Source organism: Crocodylus porosus, unplaced genomic scaffold (assembly GCF_001723895.1).
Source record: "Crocodylus porosus isolate Cpor-Errol unplaced genomic scaffold, CroPor_comp1, whole genome shotgun sequence".
NCBI lineage: Eukaryota > Metazoa > Chordata > Crocodylia > Crocodylidae > Crocodylus > Crocodylus porosus.
In genome coordinates this window covers 83,344,323-83,368,771 of record NW_017728943.1, presented here as the reverse complement: position 1 = coordinate 83,368,771, position 24,449 = coordinate 83,344,323, and the positions used below count along the sequence as shown (strand labels likewise).

Sequence of the window (24,449 nt, the reverse complement as noted above, 5' to 3'; positions counted from 1 at the left end):
CACGACTCTTGCCTTTTTTTAGAATAAATGTTATAGGCTGATTTATAGACTTAAATGTAATTGACAGCTTCTCTTTATTTGCTAAACAGAAAGAGAGAAGGAGCTCAAGTGTATGAAAACAATTAATGGGACACTTAAGTACAATAATAATGAAGCATGCTATTCTTTTAATGTTTGTATATTTTTTGGAATAATTGCATATTGAAACTGATCCAGCATTGTTTTGAATATTTCTTCTAGTAGATGGTAGTTGATAGTTTTTAATGCTACTTTAAGCATTGCAGGAAATAAGAGGCTTGGGTCTGGTTTTAATTTTAGAAGCATTTAAAGTGCTGTAATCTGAAAGCAAAGATGGTTGGAAAAAATTGTATTATTTGAAAATAGGTAAGAATCAGTGTATTTCCCAGTTATTAATCCTCAATCTATCCTGATTTATATGCTCATTTGTTTACAGTACTGTATATAAAGTATAAATATGGTATTTATTCTTTTTTCTGTGTAGTCAATTTTCATTTTAACTCCCCCTGCCCCTCCTGAAAAAGTCTTAAATCAGTGTGCTAAGTATGACTTCAATAAAACCACCCTTACTGTTACTAGTAGTGTTTTTGGCAGTACTTTTATATAATCCAGGCTGGGGAAAAAAATCCCATCACATTTGGTTCAAGAACATTTACAAAAGCTGAAAGGAATTAAACTCAAATTTAAAAGTGGTAGAGAAAAATTAGGGTAGAGTCTTAGAGCATTGTTTGGAGGCAATACCGTGGACCACCATGTAGAAAATTTGAGTGGGCATTTTTTTAAATGTCAGTTAAGAATTTATTTTAATTAGACCAGATTTTGCAATAAAAGATAAAGAATACCGTGGTTTAAGACTTCCTTATTTTTATGCATAGACTCAGAGGGTATGGGCTCCAAATTACCAGGGTGTGATAAAGAGTGGGGATGGGGACTTGTTAGATACATATATCAGTGAGCAATCTTTTTTGAGGTAAATGGAGAAACAATGACAAAAATAATGGTAATATGTGTGATAACCAGTATGTGATTACTGAAGGAAAATATTTTTCTTTTTTACTGGCCTAAGGATTATACAAATGATGGTACAAATATAGAAAATGAATCTAAATATGAAAATACTACTGCTGGAAAGGAGTCTGTAAAAGAAATCCTGGAGGAATGAATGACACTGTTTTTTTCAATGGGACTTTCAATCAAAATAGAATGTCTAACCTGCCAAAAGTAAACCTATAATTTATAAATTATAGGGGTGGTGTGTGGTGTATGAATCATAACTTTGGTGACTGTATGGGAATACTGCACCTTTTAAAGTCTGGAATATTTTGAGACTGTACCATTTAAAAGGTGTGTCAGTTGGAAGCAGCTGAGCTGAAGATTTAACACAAGAATGGAGTGGGCTAAATAGAATTATGAATAAGGATCCACTCTGTGTGCTAATTCAACTCATTTTGCTTGGTGCGGTGTATGTTTTTTCTTTTCCCTGATAGTCTAATTATTATGAAATTAAAAGGCTATTTGGCTTCACAAGTTCCCCAATTTGTTTAAGACTGCTGGTCCAGTGAGTGCTCTTTGTTGATCCTTGGAGATCTGGGTGATTGCATTATAATCGTTCCCCATCTTGTTTCTGCTTTCTTTTTACAAATTGCATGGTCTTTTCATTGCATAGAACTTCAGCTGTTTGAATACAGGGACTTTCAGCATTGTGTTTTTGTGCATGGTTTCACATATCAGGTCCAGTATGCAACAGAGTTTGTGTGCAAAAAACAGTCTCTTAAACCTGAAAAAAAAATGTAAAAAATGGTGCACGTAATTGAACTATTTGTGGTTATTGTATGTATTTCTGTGTAATAACCTACCTTTTCCAATGCTGATTTGTTCAAACCTATAAAATGGCCTGAAATTGAGGAATAGAACAAAAGATTCTACCATAGGTCTCTTCACTTCATCTGTATGTATGTGTATTTCACATAAAACACTGAGTTACAATGTTTATTAATATTGAAAAATCAAGCACTCTTTAAAGTTAGGAATTACAGGCCATTCAGTTTGACCTCAATCCCTAGGAAGATTTTGGAAAAAAGTATCAAAGAAACTATTCTTGACAGGCTAACACAAGGCAACGTTCTGAGGTGAGGGATAGCCAACACAGGTTTGTTGCAGGTAGGTCTTGCTTGACCAATATCATTTCCTTCTGTGACCAGGTGACATATATCACTTGGACAAGAGGGAAGAGGTTGATGTCGTCATGCATTTGAACTTTAAAAAATCCTTTGACCTGGTGTCCCATGATGTCCTCATGGAAAAATTGGGCAACTGCAGCCTCGACTACTCCAATCTCATGGCTGGAGAACTGGCTCCGAGGTCGGACCAAGAGTGTGGTAGTTGATGGAACCGAATCAGCGTGGCACTTGGTGACTAGCGGTGTCCCACAAGGCTCTGTTCTTGGACCTTTATTCTTTAATGTTTTCGTAAACAATCAGGACACTGGTGTCAAAAGCAAACTGGCCAGGTTCACTGACAACACCAAACTTTGGGGAAGAGTCTCCACACTTGAGGGTAGGCTGCTGATTCAGGCCGATCTTGATAGGCTTGCAAGATGGGTGGATGAAAATCTGATGATTCAATACAGAGAAATGCAAGGTGCTCCACCTCCAGGAATAAAAATCTGCATCACACTTACAGGCTCAGCAGTGCTACACTTGCAAGCACCATGACCAAAAGAGACTTGGGGGTCACAACTGACCACAAGATGAATATGAGCTACCAGTGCAATATTGCAGGTGGCAAAGTGAACAAAACTCTGGCTTGCATCAAACAAGACCCAGGATGTTATCCTCCCGCTGTACTCGGCCTTGGTACTGCATCCAGTTCTGGGCTCTACAATTTAGGAAGGATGTGGAGAAGCTTGAAAGAATCCAGGGGGAGCCACGCACACGATCAGAGGGCAGGAGAACAGGACTTATGAAGAGAGGCTGCGAGCTATGGGACTTTTCAGCCTGGAGAAGCGCACACTCAGGGGTGATGTGGTGGCAGCCTATAAGTACATAAGAGGTGTGCATCAGGACCTGGGGGAATGCCTGTTCACCAGAGCACCCCAGGGGGTAACAAGGTCCAACAGTCACAAACTCCTGCAGGACTATTTTAGGCTGGACCTGAGGAAAAAGTTCTTTACTGTCCAAGGTCCCAATGCCTGAAACAAACTCCCCCAAGATGTGGTGCAAGCACCAACTCTGGACACTTTCAAGAAACATTTGGACATATATCTTGCTGGGATCCTTTGACCCTGGCTGACTTCCTGCCCCTTGAGCAGGGGGCTACACTGGCTGATCTTACAAGGTCCCTTCCAGCCCTAATGCCTATGAAATCTATGAAGTTTGAGAATTAAGCTTTTCTTTGCACTGTTAATTGCATCCTGTGGTGTTGGTATGTACTGATATTGTTTTAATTATATAATTGCATCCTATTTTTCTTTACACAGGATCCCTGCCTCATTTACTGTACAGAATGGAAGGTTCTTGCTTAATGAGAAACTATTCAATATATTTTTCCCCTCATTGTTCAGTGTGTAGCCCTGTGCTTTATTTGTTGCACAGTATTCAATTTCAGGTCTGCAGACACAATTATTAATTTCCTTACAAACTCTTTTATGGCCCTAATCACTTCAGTACCCGAGTGATTCACACACATTAATGACTTTGCCTTCTTTCCCAATCAACAAAATAAAAGCAAATACCATTAGGATGTTGTGAAAATAAAGACGTATTAAGATTAGAAGCATCTGTAATTTTGAGTTCACTTTAAAACAACTGTGGACCTGATTCAAAGTATTTAGTATTAGACCTGTGCAAAGCAGCAAGTATTCACTTTGGATTCGGATGCATTTGATTTGGAGGACAGTGATTTGATTTGGCCAAATCAGATCTGAAAGATTCAGTGCCACTTTGGAGATTTTGCCTTAGACTAAACAAGCAGCTGACACAGCTGCGTCCACTTGGTCAGTCCTTCGGGGTTTAGATGGAAGAGAAGGGGCACTGGGGGGAGGGATTGGGGCTGGGACAAGCTGTGCAGCCGGGGCGGAGGGGGGCACGTTACTCGGCGAGGGGGCAGGGGATCATGGGATGTGGGTGCAGCAGCACTGGGAGTGGGGGCTGTGCTCTCCTGCCGCTTGTCCAGCCGGGGTGAGGGGCGGGGTGGCATGTGGGTATGGCTCGCTCTGGGCAGAAGTGGGCAAGCGGCAGCAGGGCAGAGCCTGCATCCCAGGCCCCCCCATTCTGGCTGGGCAAGCAGCAGCAGCACCCGCCCACGCACGCTGGCTAGGAAGCAGTGAAAGGGCAGAGTCGGCACAGCAGCACTGGGAGAGGGGCAATGCCCTGCTGCCCCTTGACTCCTTTTGCCTAGAGCCTAAAGCCGCTCCTGCATTGCATCTCCCCGCGCCAGCTGGGCAAGCAGCAGCAGGGCAGGGTCCCTGCTTCCAGCACTGCCACGCCCACATCAGTGCTGGGAGCAAGGATTCTGCCCTGCCGCTGCTTGCCAGTCAGCGTGCGGCAACAGGCACTGCCACCGCTTGCCAGCCAGCATGGGGGAGTTGGGGGGTGGGCTGGCGCTGCTGCCACTTGCCAGCTGAAGTGGGGGGTCATGGGATGTGGGTGCATTAGTGCTGGGAACGAGGGCTCTCCCCTACCACCTTTTTTTTTTTTTTTTTTTCTGTTTTTTTGCACTAGTCCTGGAAGCACTGCAATACCAGGTCAATGCATGGACTTGTCCAGCTGGGGCAGGGGGCACGGGATGCAGGTGCAGCTGCGCTGAGAGCAGGGCCTATGCCCTGCTGCTGCTTGCTCCGTTCCACTCGGAGCGAGCTGTGCCTGCATCCCATCCCCTCCCCCTCCCCTGCCCTGGCTGGGCAAGCGGCAGCAGGGCGGAGCCCCTGCTCCAAGTGGGCCCACATCCCCCACCCCCTTCCTGTGCCTCCTGCCCTAGTTGGGCAACTTGCCCCACCCCCAATCCTTCCCTCTCCCACATCCCTTCCCTCCCCCAACCCCAACAGATCAACCAGCTGCAGGCAGCTGTGTCAACTGCCTGTTTATTCTATGGCCAAATTGCCAAATCTTTTCCAAATCTTTTCCGAATCAATTCGGAGCTTTTAATTGGTCTCCCAATTCGATTCACATTTGGAGATTCAGTGCCCAAATCAGGCCAAATCTCCTATGAATTGAATCAGCTACCAAAGCATCACACAGCCCTATTTTGTATATCTATTATACCTTAGCATGTGCAAAGTACAGTTCTTGTTGACTTCAGTTGTATCTCAGTACCCAGGACTTCTGCAAACCAGACTTAGGGTCTGAAACCAGCCCAGAAAACAAGGAACACACAATTAATAACCACTTGTGAAATGTTTGATTTAAGTAACTTTTAGTATTCTGTATGAAGTGTGTGGCAGAGTCGAGAATAGAACCCAGTTCTCCATAGCGGTATTCAGCTTCCTTAGCCATAAGACCTTCCTTTCTTTTTATGCAGTCCCTGGCTTGATTCACTGTACACCTACCAACTGCACTCTCAGCTTTGTTTTTGCAAATATTGTTGCCTGAAATCATCTGGGATCTGGCTGTGTGCCACCCTTGGCCTGAGTTGAGTCTAGGCCCAACCACACCAGATATTTCTAAGAGGTACCTGGTTTCAGTTTCTGAAACAAATAAGGCCAGAGTGCTACAAACAGCAGACTTTTTCACTACACAGCCCTGATTCAACTGCAGAACAGATTCACACAATGCACTGAATGAGGCAGGGCCTCTGTGGAAGAAAATTTACATAATTGTGTAATCAGACTGTACAACTACATATGCATATGCACAATGGGACTTAATTACAGTTGCCTTTGATTCTGGAATTTCTCAAGTGCTTGATGTTTTAATCTGAATGTTCTTTTCACTGTGGGGAGGGGTTGGAGGACGACTTCCTAGGTTTTTAAAAAAGCAAACTGGGGAGGTGGAAGGGGGCATCAGAAATGTCATCTCGTGACATCATGATGACATCCCATTTGTTCTCAGGTTTGAAACTTTTAGTTCTCCATATGGATTTCTGGTAATGGGAACAACTGATAGTAACTGATAGTCCCTTTCAGCCCTGTTTTTCTATGATTTTATGATAGTTTTGGATCAGTTGTGTCAAATTCATCTGGTTCTGTGTGCCAGCTGAGCAGTGCAGGATTGGTCCTTGGTCCGATCAGGCCCATCTGCCTAAGCTAGTTCAGGGACATGAGCTAAGAGAGTGCTACAGGTGGTGGAGCCCAGGGCCAGCCCCAGGAAAGAGAGAGCAGCACTCATCCTGGGCTCTACATGCAGGGCTTGTCTGAAGCAGCATGTAGAGGCCAGATTATAGGGCTTCATGGGCTGGATCCAGCCCACAGGCCATATGTTTGACAGCCCTGGTCTTGGATAAAGCAGGGCCCAACTTTCTGAGGTGCAAGCTGCCTTCATCTTCTATTGGTGTACCTTTTGATAATCAGGCATTAAATATTTAATGGATCCTGACCACTTTCACTTTGTGAAGAAGCTGACATACATATACATATATGTATATGTGTGTGTGTATGTATGTATGTATGTATGTATGTATATATGTATATATATATATATATGGAGATATTTATTCCAGAGCTGTAGCCAGGCATTTTGGTGCTTGGTACATGTGCAGAGGGCCACTCTGTGCTACTGCTCTTGCTATGGTGCTGGTTTTAGCTGTCACTTGTTTCACTGATTGATTTGTCATTAACAGAAGTGGAGAGAGTTTGGACGTGTGTGTGTGTGTGCACACGCGTGCTTGCACATGTAGAGAGAGAGTTTGGAAGAGTGTGTGGTAGAAATCCTCTGATGGCTCCAGTAGATGACTGAGTGTGTTTTTTCCTCTTCTCCCTCCAAATCAAAGTAATAAAAGCTGCCTTGCAATTTGTTCTTGAATCAGAGTGAAAAGAAGCAGATACAAAAAGAATATTTTTATTGTCAGATGTTTTGGGATGGTCTTCTGCCGCCTGTAACCACAAGAAAGAACTGCTGTTATCAAAGCTTAGTTAACTTCAGTTCTGTGGCTTAGAGGCCTGCAGTCTGCTTGGCTAGTTAAATGAAGGGGATATAGCTGTTTTCTTTTCTTTGAGGGCCCTTCAAAAGAGAGTGGATATTAGTAACATGAAACATTCAGCTTCAGTGTATGTGGCAATTCAGAAATGTAACTGAAATACCTGGAAGAAAAAAATATTTCATTTTTCTAAATTTTTACCTAGGATCAGGCAACAGGAAGGTCTCTGTTTCACTACCCCTTTTATCCCCATTTTAAATATTTCTTGAATGGTGTCTTTTTAGATACAGTAAGTAAATTCCTTTTTAAATGTGAAAAGCATGTTGTTTTTTCCAAACAGGCATTTATTAGTGCAAGCACATTAAGGATTGTATGCAGTACATTTGAGATGAGGTTAATTTTATCTAATTGCTGACAAATCATTTGTTTTAATGCACCTTTTATAAACATAACACTAGCTAATTTGCAGTTGATAAACTGCTAATACATAAGGTTACATTAGTTAGGCTTAACTGATGTAGAAATAGAAAGAAGTGCAAGATGTTTTCATTAGAATTTCTTTCTGGATAGCATGTACCAGTCTGAACAGAGTTGCAGATGAAAAAGATCATGAGGAGACATATGTGTTTTTATTCAAGTTTCTTTCACATATAAACAGAGACATACCATTTTAAAAAGTTATTAAAATAAAGGGATTGATCTGGCTATTTATTTGTGTGCCCCTTTGCTGAGGATGATCTCAGTCTCTCAAAGAATGCAGCTGTTATGCTTTAGAAAGCCCCCTAGCACAAGTATTTGACGTAATTTATTCATCATAGTTTTTTATTGTAATGCCTGACATGGAAAAAAATACAGTACAAAGTAATACATGGTATCTGGCATAAGAGTAGTCAGATTAGTTCTATAAATTACCAGCTAGTTTCTTCTCTTTATCCAAAAATATAGATATAGTCCTTGTTACAGTGTTTCTTTGGTCAGGACTTCTGTTAAAAGAGGTAATAGGAAAAATTTCAGAGGCACTGAACTTGAAAAAGTTTTTCAATCCCTACATATAATCAAAGCAGGAGAAATATGACAGATTCTGGGCATAATTAACACTAGTCATTGTAGAGGTAAATAAACTAGCTGAATCCAAGAGCAGAACCTAAGCCTGGCCTGGAGAAGCCTGTACTAGTATTCCAGCCATATCATCACATCTTAAAGTGAATCGTGCCAGAAACCAGTCCAAGTGCTTAAAAATACAGTCTAAGGTCTTTAGAAGTAAGGCCAATCCAATCCTCAACTTGTCCAAGAGGATCTAGGACAGGGGTGGGCAAAATATGGCCTGTGGGCCAGATTCAAGCCACCAAGGGATTCTATCCAGCCCATGGTGAGTCTGTCAGCCCTCTCTGGCCAAGGCATATGGGGCAGCCCAGGCCGTGGCATGTGTACCCGGTCCTGCTGCCCCATGGTGGAGTGGGGGTGACATGGCAGCCACACTCCACTTCCTGGCACTCCCCTCGGCAGTGCATCCAGATGCCGGTGCTGGACTCAGCCCCAGTGCCTGGGTTCCCCAGCCCATCTGCCCCAGCATCCACTGTTAGAGGTGCTAGATTGAGCAGGCAGGCGGGGACTCCATTGGGACTGGCCCAGGACCCCTGCAGACAGGGCATGCTTGGCTGGGCAGATGGGAGGGGTCATGAATGGGCAAGGCCTGGGTTCAGATTGTGGGGTGGTGACAGTCCAGGGCCAGAGCCGAGCCATGATCCACTCCCCACATGCCCCTGCCTGTGAAATATGCCCATCACAGGGATGTGTGCAGAGTGGATTGCAGCTGTGTCCTGGACCTAGGCCCTGGCCCTGTGCTGTCACTGCCTTGTGATCCTGGCCCTATCCACCCATCCTGCTCCCAGTCCCTGCTTGCCAGCAGCCCCACCCCATCCATCCAACTCAGTGCACCTTGCCCATGGGTGTCCTATGTGGCCTGTCCACCTGCTCTATCCAGTGCTCCTGGTGGCAGGTTCACTGGTGGGTGCACCCAGGCCAGATAGAATCTATTGCCCCCCCTCCCCACATGCCGTGCCAATCCTGCTCCTCCACAGTCGGTCAGCATGCCCCTCCCCACCTGCCACACTGGGCTGAATCAATGCACACCACCACTGCTCCCTACCTGCAACAGCTCACCGAAATTCCTAAAGTGCCCCTCCAACCAAAATAATTGCCCACCCCGATCTAAGAGGTGGGGTTTGCAAAGTGAGCAAATAAGGGGGAAAGTCCTCAAAGCTATGAAACAGATGGAGGAGGCCTGAGTGTTATTCTTGAAGAAAAGAATGAGTGGGTAGTATATTGACTTCTTTTGGCACCGAAACTTTTTAGGCTTCTTTCAAAGGAGATACTCGTGCCTCTGCTAACCTGGAGGTCCAAAACATCCTACATGTATTACTTTTCATCTTGGCATCTCTACGCAGTATAAGAAACAGTTATTTGACTTTCCATGACTCATTCATATTTTGCATTAGTCATCTCTGTAATAGATTTCCCTGAAGTGTGATGTCATACATTCCCCTTTGATAATTAGATAAATATGCTTTTTTTCCCATTTTGATGTTGAAATAAATCATTGCTTAACAGATTTGTTGTGTATTAAATACTTTAGTTGTTCACTTCCTGTAGAATTTCATTGCTTAATAGGGTTAAATATTCCACTGACGCCCTGAAGAAAGGAATAGCTAAGGCTTGCCTTTCTGTCATTTAATAAGCAAACAACTACACTCTTATTTAAAAATGTTTAAATAGTGCTTACATGTTTAATAAAAGTTAATACTTTCGTATCTGTCAATCCAATGAACAACCATCTATCTTGTCTCATGAAGTTAATCAGCATCATTTGATTCATAAAGTAGTCTAATTTAGACATTTTTGTTACTACTGTATTCGAGCCATATGGGATCAGCCAGAAGAATATCTTTCTTTTTACAAAACATTGTGCTGTAATATGCATCCTTGTTCAAATGTATTTCTGTTGTGTTTTAGAGAAGCAAAACCAGTTAACTAAGTATTTTGACCATCATTGGTTCCTTAGGAGTCTGTTTATATCTTCCTGACAGTCTTCAGTCTTGATTGTAGGTCTTCTTGGGATGACAAAGGGTTGATAAGTGTATATTTACATAATCTGGACTGTAAATATAACGTGTTACCTTTTAAACAAATGATTTTTGTAAAAGTTCAAAACTGAAAGTTGTTTAATTCACAATCCACTGAAATACCAAATCAAGCACTGTAAAATCCTAGACCACCTGATTTACTATATAGCAAAGAAAATATGTGGTATTTTATAAACACTGCATACTGCGCCATATTCTATGCAATGCGTATCTTGAAATATGCTTTCCTGAGGTAATGTTTCAGTAATGTTCATTCACTGTTGTTTTATTATGTGACCAAATTGAGACCATTACCATAACACTAATTTCAATGTGCACACTCCAAATTAACTTAGGAAAAATGTGCTATTTTTAATAAAGTTTTCAGACTTTACTGTTGAGAGAGAAATTTTGGGGAGTGTGTTGACCATAACCATTTTCAGGATCAGATAAGTAGGCTCAGCTGTGTCCCAGAGGAAACTGCACTTGTGACCACACCACTTCCTAAGAGCCATGCATAAAAGTTTTGAGCAGAAAGGCAGCAACATCTCTTGGGGCTTAAGAGTTAATCCTACTAAGACTCAACCTTGTGTCTAGCTCCTGACTTGGTTCCTTGCTCTAGGGTTTCTGCTCTTTTCTTCAGTTCCCTGACTCTATTGTCAATCTTTGGTTCTTGATTTTCTGTTAGCTATTTGGACTTCATGTGTGGCCCAAATCCCTGTTGGTCATTCTTCTGGACTATTTATGCCACAGTAGTGACAGGGAGGAAGACTGTAGAAATAGTAATGAAAGCTGTTTTTGCGTTAGGATGCATGAGAATTTGATAGGGGGCTAGAGTGGCGTGGGCACTAAGGTGTACATGGTTGACAGCCTGGAGATTACAAGTTTGTAGCTGAAGTGCTCATGGTGCAGTGTCACATTCCAATGAGATCTGCAAACTCTGCTAAATACCTCGTCACAAGGACACAAAAAAGGAAAGAATTGGATAGATTTATTTTAGAAACATATTTTAACATGCCCCCCCCAAAACATTTTTGTACAGAAATTGGAAATTAATTGTAATAATTGTTTTTCAAAGTACAAGTGCATTGCAACTGATATATTAAAGTGAACTTTTTGATTTCTTGAGCTTCCATGAAAGTGTTTTTAAATATTACAAGTTCTACAGGAAGTCTGTAGAAGGTTATAAGTGACAAGTTATGACAACTGAATTTTGATATAACGAGCTGTGGAAGGTGGCTGGGAGCAGGGAAGAGGTTTGTTTATTTGTACGTATTTTGTGATATAAGCAATACAGAACCATAGAGTTATACAAATAGCTGATGTGACTTTTACAGAGGTTTCCCATTGCTTTCCCTGGTATTGAATCTTGTGTTTTGATAGTAACCTCTTTGGAGTTGTCACGGTATTTTCATATGTTTGCACGGTACATGCCATAATGGAGCTTAGTCCTGACTGGGATATCTGGGCATGCTTGTATTACAGATGAGGATAGTGTGAAGGACTATGGGAGTTTCCATTATAAAGTCAATTTTTTAGTATTTACTCCTAACAATCTTTGCCCTACTACCCCCCCCCCAAAAAAAAAAAAAAAAAAATCACATAAAACATTTCATGTGAAATGGGAATGGAGAAAAGGTTTTGTGGGTTTTCTGATTTTTTTGAAGTCATAAGTTGGATTTTTTTAAAGTTATAAGTTGGTGACTATCTACAACAGTGATGCTCAACCAGGGTGCCTTGAGATCCTTTCAAGGGTGCCACTGGGTGCCACGCAATGTTAGCACTGTTAGGTGTGCAAACTCAATTCACAAGATAAACCTAGAAATTTCAAACTGGAATCCATAGTGTCAAAAACATTTGACCTGTTGTATTGTCTTATGTACCATAAAATGTAATATATAATCCATTAATTTGGAAGCTGGGATAAAGCTTTAGTATATACATGATGGAGAAAAGATAAAATTCTCCCACACCTTTCCCAGAAAGGATAAATAAACTGGAAAAGTCTTTTGCCCCTCACTCTCAATCCACAACCCACCCTTCCCCCCCCTAGCCCTGCCGGTGCCCCTCGCTCTCGACCCACAGCCCCTCACATGCCCAGCCCTGCCACAACCCCAGCTGCCAGGCTGTGGGACCCAGTGACTGCATCCTGCTTGCTCCACAGATGCCAGCCGCCCATAGCTCCATCCACTCCCCGGCTGGGCCCAACAGCCACACATTCCCATCCCAGCTCCAGGCACCACTTCATCTGGGCAGCGTCTCCAGCTGCCAGCCCTTCTCCACTGTCTTCCTCACCATGGCCACCTCAGTCTGCCCCCCACATGTTGCCTATGCCTTCTTCCCATCCCATACACTTCCCTGCGGGCAGCTGGGGGACCTGCTTTCCACTGTTGCTTGGATGTATTGCTGGCCATGTCCATGTGTGCACATGCACATTGCAACCTCTGCATCCCCCTCCTCCTAGCCTGCAAGGGGAAATCCACGGTTTCCTGCATTTTTTTCCTTTAAAGGAGAAAATCTGCATTTTCCCATGACAAACGGAAAACCCAGATCCCTACTTATTAAGAAGAAATGAGAAGCCTGCTATGAGAGCAGTTCCAAATAATGGCATGTTGCCTGCCAAGGAGCAGGGGTAATGAGATGGAGATCTGAGATTAGCAAGGATCTCAATTGTATCAGAGAAGAGTCCCCTGACTAATCTCTGTGTACTGGCACATGGCACTACTGAATTCCCATTGGAGTGGATAGAGGATGACTGCTGTGCTAGGAAAGATGCTGAAAGAAATGGAAGCTTAGGTGATTTTTGATGGAATTCTTCCTTAGAGAAGAAGGCTTTAGATGGGACAAGATAAAGGTGATCAACAGTTGGCTCAAGGATTTGTGCTTTAGAACATTTGAGCCCAGAAATGAGATTCTTCTAAATGAGTTACTTTCACTGGAGTATTGGCTATCTGGGATCTTGTGTGACTGATAAAAGACCTTTAAACTGGAAAACAGAGAGAAGATTGACTTGTCTAGCCTTCTGGTTTTAAATACCAGGTTTTAAATATCAGGAAGAAGAAAGGGAAACAAGGATACAGCAGAGGATATGAGGAATATCTGAAAGTAGGAAGATTGAAGGAGAAAAAATAAAGAGCTAATACTAAGGAGAGCAGTAGTCCAGTGAATGAAAGAGTGAAAGGACTCATTTTAGGCAGGAAATGAAATTTGGTCAATGAAAAACAACTTAATTGCTTGTATATTCGTGGAAAGAGCAGGGGAAACTAAATGGTGAAACTAGAATGACTGATGCAGACTATACAAGTCATCAGCAATCTAATGTGTATTACAAAGCAAAGAGAAACATGAGGGAACAGAAATTGTGCCTACACCTGAGTTATTGAAAGTATGCATTCTTCAGGAAAGACAGGAATAAAAGAAAATGTGGGAAAGTGTATGTTATATGTGATGATCTTATAACTTATAAATAAAAAAGAAGGAATAGCATGGATAATCCAAGATCCAGTTGGATCAATGTCTTTGGCGAGGATAGTAAAAAGAGGTTCTTTTGGGACTAACAGGGTCAGATCTGGACGTGGAGACCTCTGTAGATGTTTAGAGAAATAAATGCTACTGGAAATTGTCTTGTTATGAGAGACCTTAACTTTTCATATATAGACTGAAGAACAAATTATTCTAATTGTAGTAGGGCCCAGATCTTCCTAGATGTGACAGCTGACAACTTTCTTTATTTGAGGCTTGGTTTTGCCAGGTAACAAGGGCATTGTAGAAGAGCTGATCACAGCAAATAATTTTGCATTGACTTTGAATTGATGCAGTTTTAAATGCAAGGGGACACACAACTACAATTGGACAATGTTTAAGACTGTAGTATAGAAATGGAATGAAGTTTAATAGTAAAAAGTGACAAAATTGTCTTTATGCAAATAGACTAAAAGCTAGGACATTTTTTGTACACACTAGGATTTATCATTTGGAACAGCAGGCAGAGGAGAGCGATTTTGTTTACTAGTTGGTCATATGCTGGCTGAAATCCACCATTGTGATGTAACGGTGAAAAAGATAAACGCAGTCCCAGGCCATAGGAAGCTCCCTGTACTGCTCATGTATTTTCCATTAGATAATCATTGGATTTAGCACAAACGAGACAAAAAAAATATAAAAGTATAAAATGGAGGGGAGGTGGGGGAAGAAGGGGAGTATGCTGGGGATAGAGTAATCCTAAGAACAAAGACTGAAACCCAGGTTTCTCCCCTCCTACTACATACCCTAACTACTAGGTTACAGAGTTGGCCTCCCTCTTGCTTGCTTTCCTTTTGGCCCCTGCCTTGTGCCTTCTTTGGTTGCACAGTGGCCCAGCTTGACAAGAGGGGTGGCAGGCGCTCTCACACATGCTCCTGATTCCATGCTGATTCAGGCACTCTCGTGGGAGATGGAAAACATGGGTTTGCATCCCCTCAGGCTGAGGGAGGTGGCTCACCTTGAGTCAGTGTCCTCAGCATGAAGCTACTAAATAAAGGTAAGCACCACCATCGCCTCTTCCTATTCCTCCAGTGCTATTTTTGATTGAAAGTGGCTTTAGCTGATGCAGTTTGTGCTGTTTGTGTGTTAGCTGTGTTCTGGGCACGCCTACTAGATCGGGTCCCCTCGTAGACTGGAGGCTGAGATTTGGTGCCATTGTGCCTTTTATCTAGATCATAACTAGGACCGGACACAGGCATGGGCGAACTGGGAGGCCTCCCAGGGCCTGGACAGAGGCTGAGCTTAGCACCTGTGGAATTTTGTGGCCTGAAATTAATCTAGGTAGCAAATAGGTTTCATTAATGCAGAAGCAGAGTTTTCTGAATCGATTGGGTGGGTAAATTCCACCAAAACCCATTTTAGGTGCCTAAGGTGCCTTTTCGGATATTGCTGCAATGCAGGTGGTCCTAGGGGCCTTAAGCATCTCAGGAAAATTACTCTTAATTGTCAGAGGCAGAAGAGGATCTTGGAGTCATCACTGACTCCAAGATGAACATAGGCCGAAGTGTGGGGACACGCTCAGGAAGGCCAACCGCACCGTGTCATGCATCCACAGATGCATCACGAGCAGGTCCAGGGAGGTGATCCTCTCCCTCTGTGCGGCACTGGTCAGGCTGCAGCTGGAGTACTGCGTCCAGTTCTGGGCGCCGGACTTCAAGAGGGATGTGGACAACGTGGAGAGGGTCCAGAGGAGGGCCACTTGCATGATCAGGGGGCAGCAGGGCAGGCCCTATGAGGAGAGGCTACGGGACCTGAACCTGTTCAGCCTCCAGAAGAGAAGGGTGAGGGGGGATCTAGTGGCCTGTTACATACTAGTCAGGGGGGATCAGCAGGCACCGGGGAAGTCCCTGTTCCCCCGAGCACCGCCAGGAGTGACCAGGAATAACGGTCACAAGCTGGTAGAGGGTAGATTTAGGTTAGATATCAGGAGGTGCTACTTCATGATCAGGGCAGCTAGGATCTGGAACCAACTTCCAAGAGAAGTGATGCTGGCTACTTCCAAGAGGGTCTTTAAGAGGAGGTTAGATGAACACCTTGCTGGGGTCGTTTGACCCCAGTACTCTTTCCTGCTATAGCAGGAGTTCAGACTAGATGATCTGCTCAGCTCCCTTCCAACCCTAGAAACTATGAAACTATAGCTTTTATGATGATTGCAATGCACGAGTTGTCTTCTGGCTCAGCAAACCTGGCTCCAGTCTGGGTATTAGTTTTGGTCTGTGATTGTCAAGGAAGTGAGAGTTATACCTCTGCCATTTTGAGGTCAAGACTTATATTTGTTTTCTTCAGGAGAATGACTGGATTGCACTGGTGTGTGATGCTATATTTTACTTTGTGGAGAGGGAACAAGGGTTCCAGATAACTGCTGCTGCTCTCTTTCTATCCTTTATCTGGCAAAAAAGGTCTTTGCCTTGTATTCAAGCTTCATTCTATCCAGATATTAATAGTGAATATCAGGTGATACTGTTAGAAAACTGAGGCCTGGAATAATTTGTAATTGCAGGCAGATAATAATTATGAGAAAAATCACCCCATTTTTGTTTCCTTTTTTTACAGTTTTCATTTTTAAAGTGCATTTATTTTTTTTAATAAATTGTTTCCTTTTTAAAATAAATAAAGACTGTGGCATCTTATTTTCACATAAGAAATGAAGAAAGTGAAAGTGACTGAAAATATTATAGGAGAATGTTTTGCTAAAATGTTTTATTGAAATCCAAACTTTCTAAAGGACCATATTAATTTCATTTTGGAAAAAATTAAAGCCATGTTTTTCAATAAGATTGAAACGGAACAGGTTGACTTTTCATTTCAGAATTTCTTTTATATTATACTGGATTTTATATTCTAAAGAAGCCAAAATCATAATAAAATGCTTTGATCCAAAATTATTTTCTTTAAATTTCATTACACAGGATTTGTTTTTTATTGAGATTTTGGGGGGCGCCCCAAATCTTAAAATCATGGAACATTCTGTGAAGCAAACTCTAGATTTGTCTTGTAAAAAGCCTATGTAAAAAACTGGACAGTTGCTGTTAAATTCTCGCTAAACAAAGGTGTGTAGAAAAATTGTTTCACTTCAAAAAGATCTCAATTTACTTTCCCCACTTATTTGTGGAAATATATCTATATTCCATATTCGTGGACCAGAACTGAGGGAGGAAGGACAAGGAGCACAAGGGATCTCTTTAACTTCAGTCTCTGTGCCAAACTGTGTATGAACAGAAGCAAGCATGCCCCTTCTGAGGATCTTCTTGCAGTGTCTTGAGTACCACATGCACTCCATAAGGGAAGAGTAATTGGCTTTAAGGGCATACCCACATGGCACAATGAAGTGCTGTGCAAGAAATAAAAAAAACACAAGCTAGCTCAGGTACCAGAAGCCATAGACTGCATTAGTGCAGCATTGTGTCTAATGTGCTACAAGCTGGGTATCTCCTTATGGCATTTTATTGCACTGTGTAGACCTAAATACTATACATCCACTCACACTTCAGATATGTGGAGTTTTTCTTCTGAGCACTTATTCTGGCTGTAATTCATTCCCACTTTTTATCTTTCCATTATCCGCACTGAATTTTGATGTATTTATTTTGGATAGTGTGCAAAACTAAATTATGGAGACTGGTAATGTGACTTTTCCCTTTGGGAGAAAGGAAGACCATTAATCTCTCCCATTAATTCACATTTTCCATGAAGAAAATCCTGAATGGAATTGTCTTCCCAGATAGATAAGTTTTTTTTTTCTGTATTAGTGCTCTAGTTATGAAAATGTGTTTTGAAATACTGTTGGTCCTGTGTTTTATTTTTTTGAAAATAGTATTTAGGACAAGTCAGTGTTATCTCTCTGTCCCCCCTCCCTTCCCCTCAAGAAAAACTAGGTAAACCATTGAAACATATCAGCCAAAATCATCTTAACTTCAGGCAGAGATTCTTACAAGGCACTTGTGTTTTATACCCTGTACATCTACACAATGATAGGTTTTATTATTTGGGGTCTCTTGAAATTATTTTATTGTTTTGGTAGACTTAGGAGTTTGCTACATCTTCCTGAATTATGCATTGAAAATTTTGGATGATCTTGGAAGCTTGATTTTACATAAAATCTAATTGATGATAAACATTTGATTGTGAAATTGGCTTGTTTAGAAGAAGATTCCCATCCCCTTAATAAAAATGACCATTTTTATAACCATATCACATCCTTAATGTACCAAGTATCTTGTATTTTATATCAAGGCTATCCATGCTCCTATGCACTTTATTTTAATTGTATAAATCTTAGTAAATGTGCTTTGTTTATGCAGGCACTTGCTGACCAGTTTGAAGACAAGAATACGTTGGTGTCTGAGCGGATGAAGATTTTTTACTGTTGTCAGGTGCCTCCACATTGGGCAATACAGGTACCAAATAGTCAAATGATATTTTTACATACTCTTTTCTTATTATTTTTAATAGTGCATACTCCTGAAAACTGTCACATAAACCTGCTGTCTACTTTATTACCATGCATATATGGGAAGACTTTTTGAAAATACAGGGCTGACATTACAAGAATGCACACTAAGACTATGTGCATTCTTAAAAAGGAATCAAATATTAGAACATACACAGCTCTTTTGTTTATTTCTGTTATACACAGTTATAACTACTTGTTGAGTAAGCTTTCTACATTCTTTTCTCCTTTTTTTCTTGAATGAAAAAAGAAATAGGAATTCTTCAATTAAATGAGGACAAAAATAGTTAGGGTGTTGCATACTTACAAATATTTATATGAAAAGGGAATGCTGCCACTACCTTAGGACCCTATTCCTGCCTTTTCCCTTATTCATGGAAGGAACCACTGCTTAGATCTCTCCTGGAGCGACCAGGCATTTTAGGATGTACATCATGGCAAGAGTATCCAGAGTCAGCAAGTGAAGTACTCCACAGGATTGCTAAATCTGAACATTTCAGTTTTGTTGTTATGCAACATTTTTTTATAGCACGAACATTTTTCCAGCTACATTTTATTATTTTATGTATAAAGTCCTGCTGTATGAAAGATTGCAAACTACTATTATGCAATAATATTATATTTCAGTGATATTGTATTTAAATACAAGTATCAAAACTAAGATTCAAGACTATGGTCAAACATTTTCCCTAAAGCATGCATTTTATTTATTTTTTAAATGTTGTTTCCTTTTTAATTTTCCTTTGTTGATGCTGTGGATACTATCTAAAAACTATTCATAATTTCCCACAGTATTTTTCAAATTATTCCTTGCAATCTTTTGACAAACATTTACAATAAACACTAGCAAATGTGTTTTCATTTCCAGTTGTCAGAGTGGCATTTTTCTATCTAAGCCAATTTTCCAAGCCAATGTTACAAATACCAAAATAGGGATTTGGAATACAAGGTGGTTGCATCTTGACTAAGAAGAGGCATTACCTTTAAGCATTACCAAAGTTGAAAAAACAAATTAAAAGTAATTAATCCCATATACAAAAAAGTAAACATTTTTTCTAAGCTATTATTATTAACTTAGCATATGCTTGCTTTGTTAAAAGTGTTAATGGCACACATGTAAATAGAATAACTATTGCCAGTCATTATTATTTATTACCACATCTGTTTGTGTATGGCTACATTTCAAGCCATCTTACAAAGAGTACTGAATTCAGACTCCACATGATTTTTGAGGTATGTTTATGTGCACCTCAGTGGAGGATTGGCATATTATTTAGTATGGTTCCACTTATTTTCACAAGTAAAATTGTATACTTCTTGCCTGCGGTAAGTAAATTCTGTATTTTCTTTAAAGCTGAAAAATTTTGGCTATGTTAACCTTCAAAAACCCTTTTTAAAGTCTTGAAAATGTAGCTTAATCATATAGCTTAATATAGAATGGCTTTTTTTTTTTTTTATAAATGATGTGTTACATTGAAATAGCTCCACTGTTATAGTTCTCTTAACTTTTCAGATCATTATGACTACTCAAAATTAACTATTTTACTCTTTCTATAGGCAGTTTCCTGTGTTTCCACGTTAATGTAACCATCTCCATAGTTAAGTTTTCAAGTTGTATGGACAGGTTTACCTGGAGAAGTTTATCTGAAATATTATGAAGCAATTTTCAGTAAGAGGGTGGTTTATCAGTGATAAGCAAACATCAATAAATTTAAGATTTTAATTAGATAAGTACCCAACAGTTGCAAGTTGTATTCAAAGCTAAAAGTCTCAGAAGAACAATTTCTTCTACTTCTTCTGTATTCTTCATGTTCAGGCCAGACATGTCTCTTACATTTTTCCTGGAAATTAAATTGAATCTGAATCTAACATTTTTATCTTTATCTATCTTGACTTTTCTAGCGTCAGCTTGCAAGCTTACTCTTTCAGCTAGGGTGCACAAGTTCAGCTCTACAGATCTTCGAAAAACTGGAAATGTGGGAAGATGTAGTAATATGCTATGAAAGAGCAGGGCAGCATGGGAAGGTAAGAACCACCTCCATTTTTAGCTGTTGTTTTTGCTATTTACATTACAGTAGCACCTTGAGGTCCCATTGCACTGCTCACCAGAGAAACCCAAGGCACCCATAAGCACTCTCAAGATATGATGATAATTTGAGAAGTAGATGCAATGTTAGAGTAGGGGAGCAGAAGAACAACAAATATATATATAGTTTTAGTATATTAAACTTTTCATATTTTGTAATTATGGTATATGTTTCTAGATTTTGCACCTGCACTTAAAAAATTGGTCAATGTTTAAAATAGGTATAGATGTTATGGCAAATGTGGGCCTTGAGATAACATTTTGAAGTAAGAGATAGCAATAACATGAAAAGTCAGTTAGGAGATAGCTTTCCATGGATAAGGAAAAGTGGAAAAAAAAAACTTATGGCACTCGCAAACAAGTACCAGTTAAATCTGACATCACCGGAGGAACAGAAAGGACTTGATTTGGAGGAAACAATACGAGTAAATAAGGATTGCCTTTGGGGTTGACGGCTAAAAACTTGAACCTGATTATTTGAAATAAAGGAAGTCTACTGACTGATTCAAAAGCAAAATGGTGATATGCTCTTCTGGGATATAGACCAAAAAATTAAATTAACAGCTGTGTTAACAGAATTGTTAACAGCGACTGCTACCACTGGGGTGCACCCAAAGACATTTAACTGTTGTCATCTAACCCATGACACAGATGGCACAGCAGTTTAAAAGTGCTGGTAGTCTGTACAAACCTCTCCCACTATTGCTTGCACTTCTGGAGCTGTAGTAGTGTGAGAGAAGTTGGGAGAGAACACACCTTTAAGTGTGTTCTCTTTATGGCAGTGTGGTCCATGTGGGGAGACTCACAGCTTAAGTTTTCATTGTAAACCCTGTTTGCAGTATGACACAACTTTCTGAAACTTTTGCTTTTCAAGTGACTACGTGTAGACAGACCTTCTATGAAGGTATAAACACAGAGACCATGCTTACTCTGAATTAAGGTTGCAAGGGCAGTTTATAGACTTCTTACATAGAACTATAACTTCAATTAATATAAATAATGTGGAATTCCTTACTCAGGCTTACATCCTTTTTCCAGTTACAGTAGACCAATATCACATCCTGGTATTTATAGACTGACAGATCTGTCTTTGATTGCAAAATTTTATGTTTCATTATGCATGCTGTGGGGATAATATACTAATATAAGAACGCTTTCAGCACAGTAGAGAAATAGAGGTTGATAATTTCCATTTCCTGGAAACACATTCTGTCCTAGCTAAATACACAAACTGCCCTTAGGGAGTTATGAAAATGGTATTCAGATAGTATAGGACAGGATATGTGTTGCAGGAAACTTGTTAAAAAATGCTTTCAGAACTGATTGTGCAGTACTTCGAAGATAAAATGCTGTGTAAGTGCTAAATAACAATAATGCTGAAAATAAAGTAAGATCCTGATCTAAATAGCAAAAATTAAAAACATTTGTGGGTAAGCCAAGGGATGAGAATAGTTGTGCTCTTTATCAGGAGAACAATTTATCTAAATGTCTTTTAAAAAAAGAAAAGTACAGTAACTTCTTTTGTGGAAATACGTTAGAATCTGCTAAGGCAGTATATTGTTGAATGAGTGGAGCAACCTCATTAAGAAGCTTTCTGTACTTGTGCCTAAAAAGCAAGCTTTCTTAGGCAAGCATTTGTGTCTGTCCCCTGAAGACCATTTTTGAAGAGTAATTGAAAATCTGAAGAACTTGACCAAAATAGCTAGACATTTCAAAATGTCAAGGAGTAGTCTATGTAAAATATAATTAAGCATTTTTGAATTCTTGACTGTAAAGTTACAAGCATCAACTTTGCAGCCATAGAAGTGGAAATGTATAGTTTATTACTGCTACATTCAGTATATTTGGGACAGTTTGTACTTCCCTAAATGATAACTGAGGGAATGCAAATAGTAGGACAAAATCTACTAAGAGCAACATGTCAATGCCCTTTACAGAATTTTTTTTTGCGGTTTATTTTACCATTTATTAAATGTACTTGTAAATGTACTTGTGGCTCTGTACTTGTTTATTTCATAATATGAACATAATTAGTGGAAACTGGTATCATAAAATGAGTCATCTAGAGAGTATCACAGAGCCAAGCAATAAGCAAAGCACAGCACTATTCAAAAAAGAGGAATTTAAAATCTGACCATGTGGTATGCTGATAGTTACTGTGACCTTGTCATTCCAGTTTTTTCACTTGCTGCATTCCAGTGGGCCTACTTGAATAACAAGCACCGTTCTCCTGAGACCAGCATTGAAAAGGCCAAGTGCAGAGATCTGATCCGAGACCGTTGATATTACTGGAAGCTAAAGAGGGGCATTTTTATGACTGGAGATGTAACTTTTGGGTGGGCTTAGCCAGAGGTGATAAGACAGCCCCCTGGCCTTCAGACTTTCAGTCTGGCATCCTTTTTTTAGAAATATCCCCTGGCTGCCAGTAATGGCCCCTCAGCTCCAGTAGTATCCTCAAGTCCTTCTCCCCTTCCTTCCTTTTAGGCAGCAAACCACATGGCAGCTGACTAATAATCCTACATATGTTAGCTTTTTTCCTTTGCCTTGCTGCCTCTCTGCCTGTTGGTGCATGTTGAAGGGGCAGGCAGGGTAGGAAGGATGAGGTAAATGAAGGGCTCTAATAGAGTTCTATTCCTATCTCAGTTCTTCCTGCATTAGCTGCAGCCATTGAACCTGCTATAGTTCAGCAGGCACAGGCAAGGTTCTTGGCCTGGTTTTTAAGACACATTCAGGGAAAAGACACCCTTGCCTCTGCCCTCTTGGAGGGACTTGGTCCTTTAATTAACTCAGGGTTAGCATCTGTGGCCTATCTCCTCAACCAGCCTCCCTATTCTCTGATTCAGTTGTGGCTTTGCAGCTGGAGCTGTCAGTTTGAAAAGCCAGAAGAGACTTGTAAGAGCAGCACTGACTTGAAGGAATGGAAATGCTTCTTGAGTAAGCTGGCAGGTATTGAGGACACAGTTGTTGGGGGACACTCTTAAATGGATGACCCACCCCCTCCTCACCAACCTCTTTCCATGCTATAGGAAGAAATACTAGGGTCAGAAGATTCTGTAGGAGTGTGAAAGAGGAAGAAGAAGTAGAGAGATGAGGATATAGATGGTTCCTAGTTCATACCAGAGGCTTTTTTACCTGCCAGAACCCTGCAGCACTGCAACTTGAACACCTGTCATTGGGATCATGGACGGTTCTTTGGCTCCTTCAGACCCTGGAGCTCTGTCCTGGTACCATGTGTAGCTCCAGCTCTACCCCTTTCTCTGTTATCTCCATGTAGTAGAAAAACCAGACATGCAGCCTACCTTAACAGCAGCACAGGTAGCAAACTACCCATTAACAATCTTCCTCTTCAACACAGGAGAAGCCTGGGAATGGAAAAAAAATGCACAAAAAATCTGAAAAATGTTGCTTTGTTCAGGGAACTATAAATATAGAAAGAAATCTGAGTCTCTTTCAATTTAGATTGAATATCAGGAAAAACTTCTTAAAGGCAACATCAAATAGTATATTAATTGGTAAATAAGCACTTTCTCACGTAAGTATTTTCTCACACAAAACATGCACCCTTCTCTGCAAAGTTGCCTTCCCCCTTCCTCAAAAGTGGGGTTCCTGTATTAAGCAAGCTGTTTCCTCCCCTGAGGAAGAAGCAAGCCTGGAGGCAGGGGCACCTAGGGGCACCCAAGGTGGGGCCCAGCCTGGCCCACACAGCTCCAAAGGGATGGGCCACAGCTGCCCTGCCCATGAGGGGATGCCGCCTGGCCAGGCCAAGGCACTGGGCTTGGGGGTTTCCCAGCTTGGCCTTCCTGTGTGCTGGCCACAGGACAAGCAGGGCAGAGCCACCCCTGGTGTAAGAGCCTGACTGCATGAGCCCCCTGGAACAGCTGGTGTGCGTGGCACTCGGAGTTGAGCCGGTCAGGGGCCTCCAACAGAGCAGCCCTCTGCAGCGCCTGCCCAGGCTGCAGCCTCACCCACCTGCAGCTCCCCTCCAGGGGTTGGGCCGGGCCGGAGGGTGCAGCCCAGAAATAGGGGGAGGATCAGCAGAATGCAGACAACATCCCTGCCTCTGTTCTCTTGTCTCTGCCCCTGGTGCCTGCCACAGTGCTGGGACCTATGGTTTCTGGAGCAGCAACTTAAAAATCATTAAAAAAAAAAAAAAAAAAATGTCCTCGCATACCTCCTGGTG

The 24,449-nt window shown here is 41.2% G+C and overlaps 1 protein-coding gene across 1 annotated transcript in view; it reads left to right on the top strand.

The window, feature by feature from the left end:
• TTC27 (tetratricopeptide repeat domain 27) overlaps positions 1-24,449 on the top strand; it is a 215,503-nt gene that overhangs the window by 137,172 nt on the left and 53,882 nt on the right. Inside the window, exons 11-12 of the mRNA XM_019549711.1 lie at positions 18,035-18,130; positions 20,086-20,208. Of these exons, the coding sequence (XP_019405256.1) occupies positions 18,035-18,130; positions 20,086-20,208 (219 nt within the window). The remainder of the gene's footprint in view (positions 1-18,034; positions 18,131-20,085; positions 20,209-24,449) is intronic.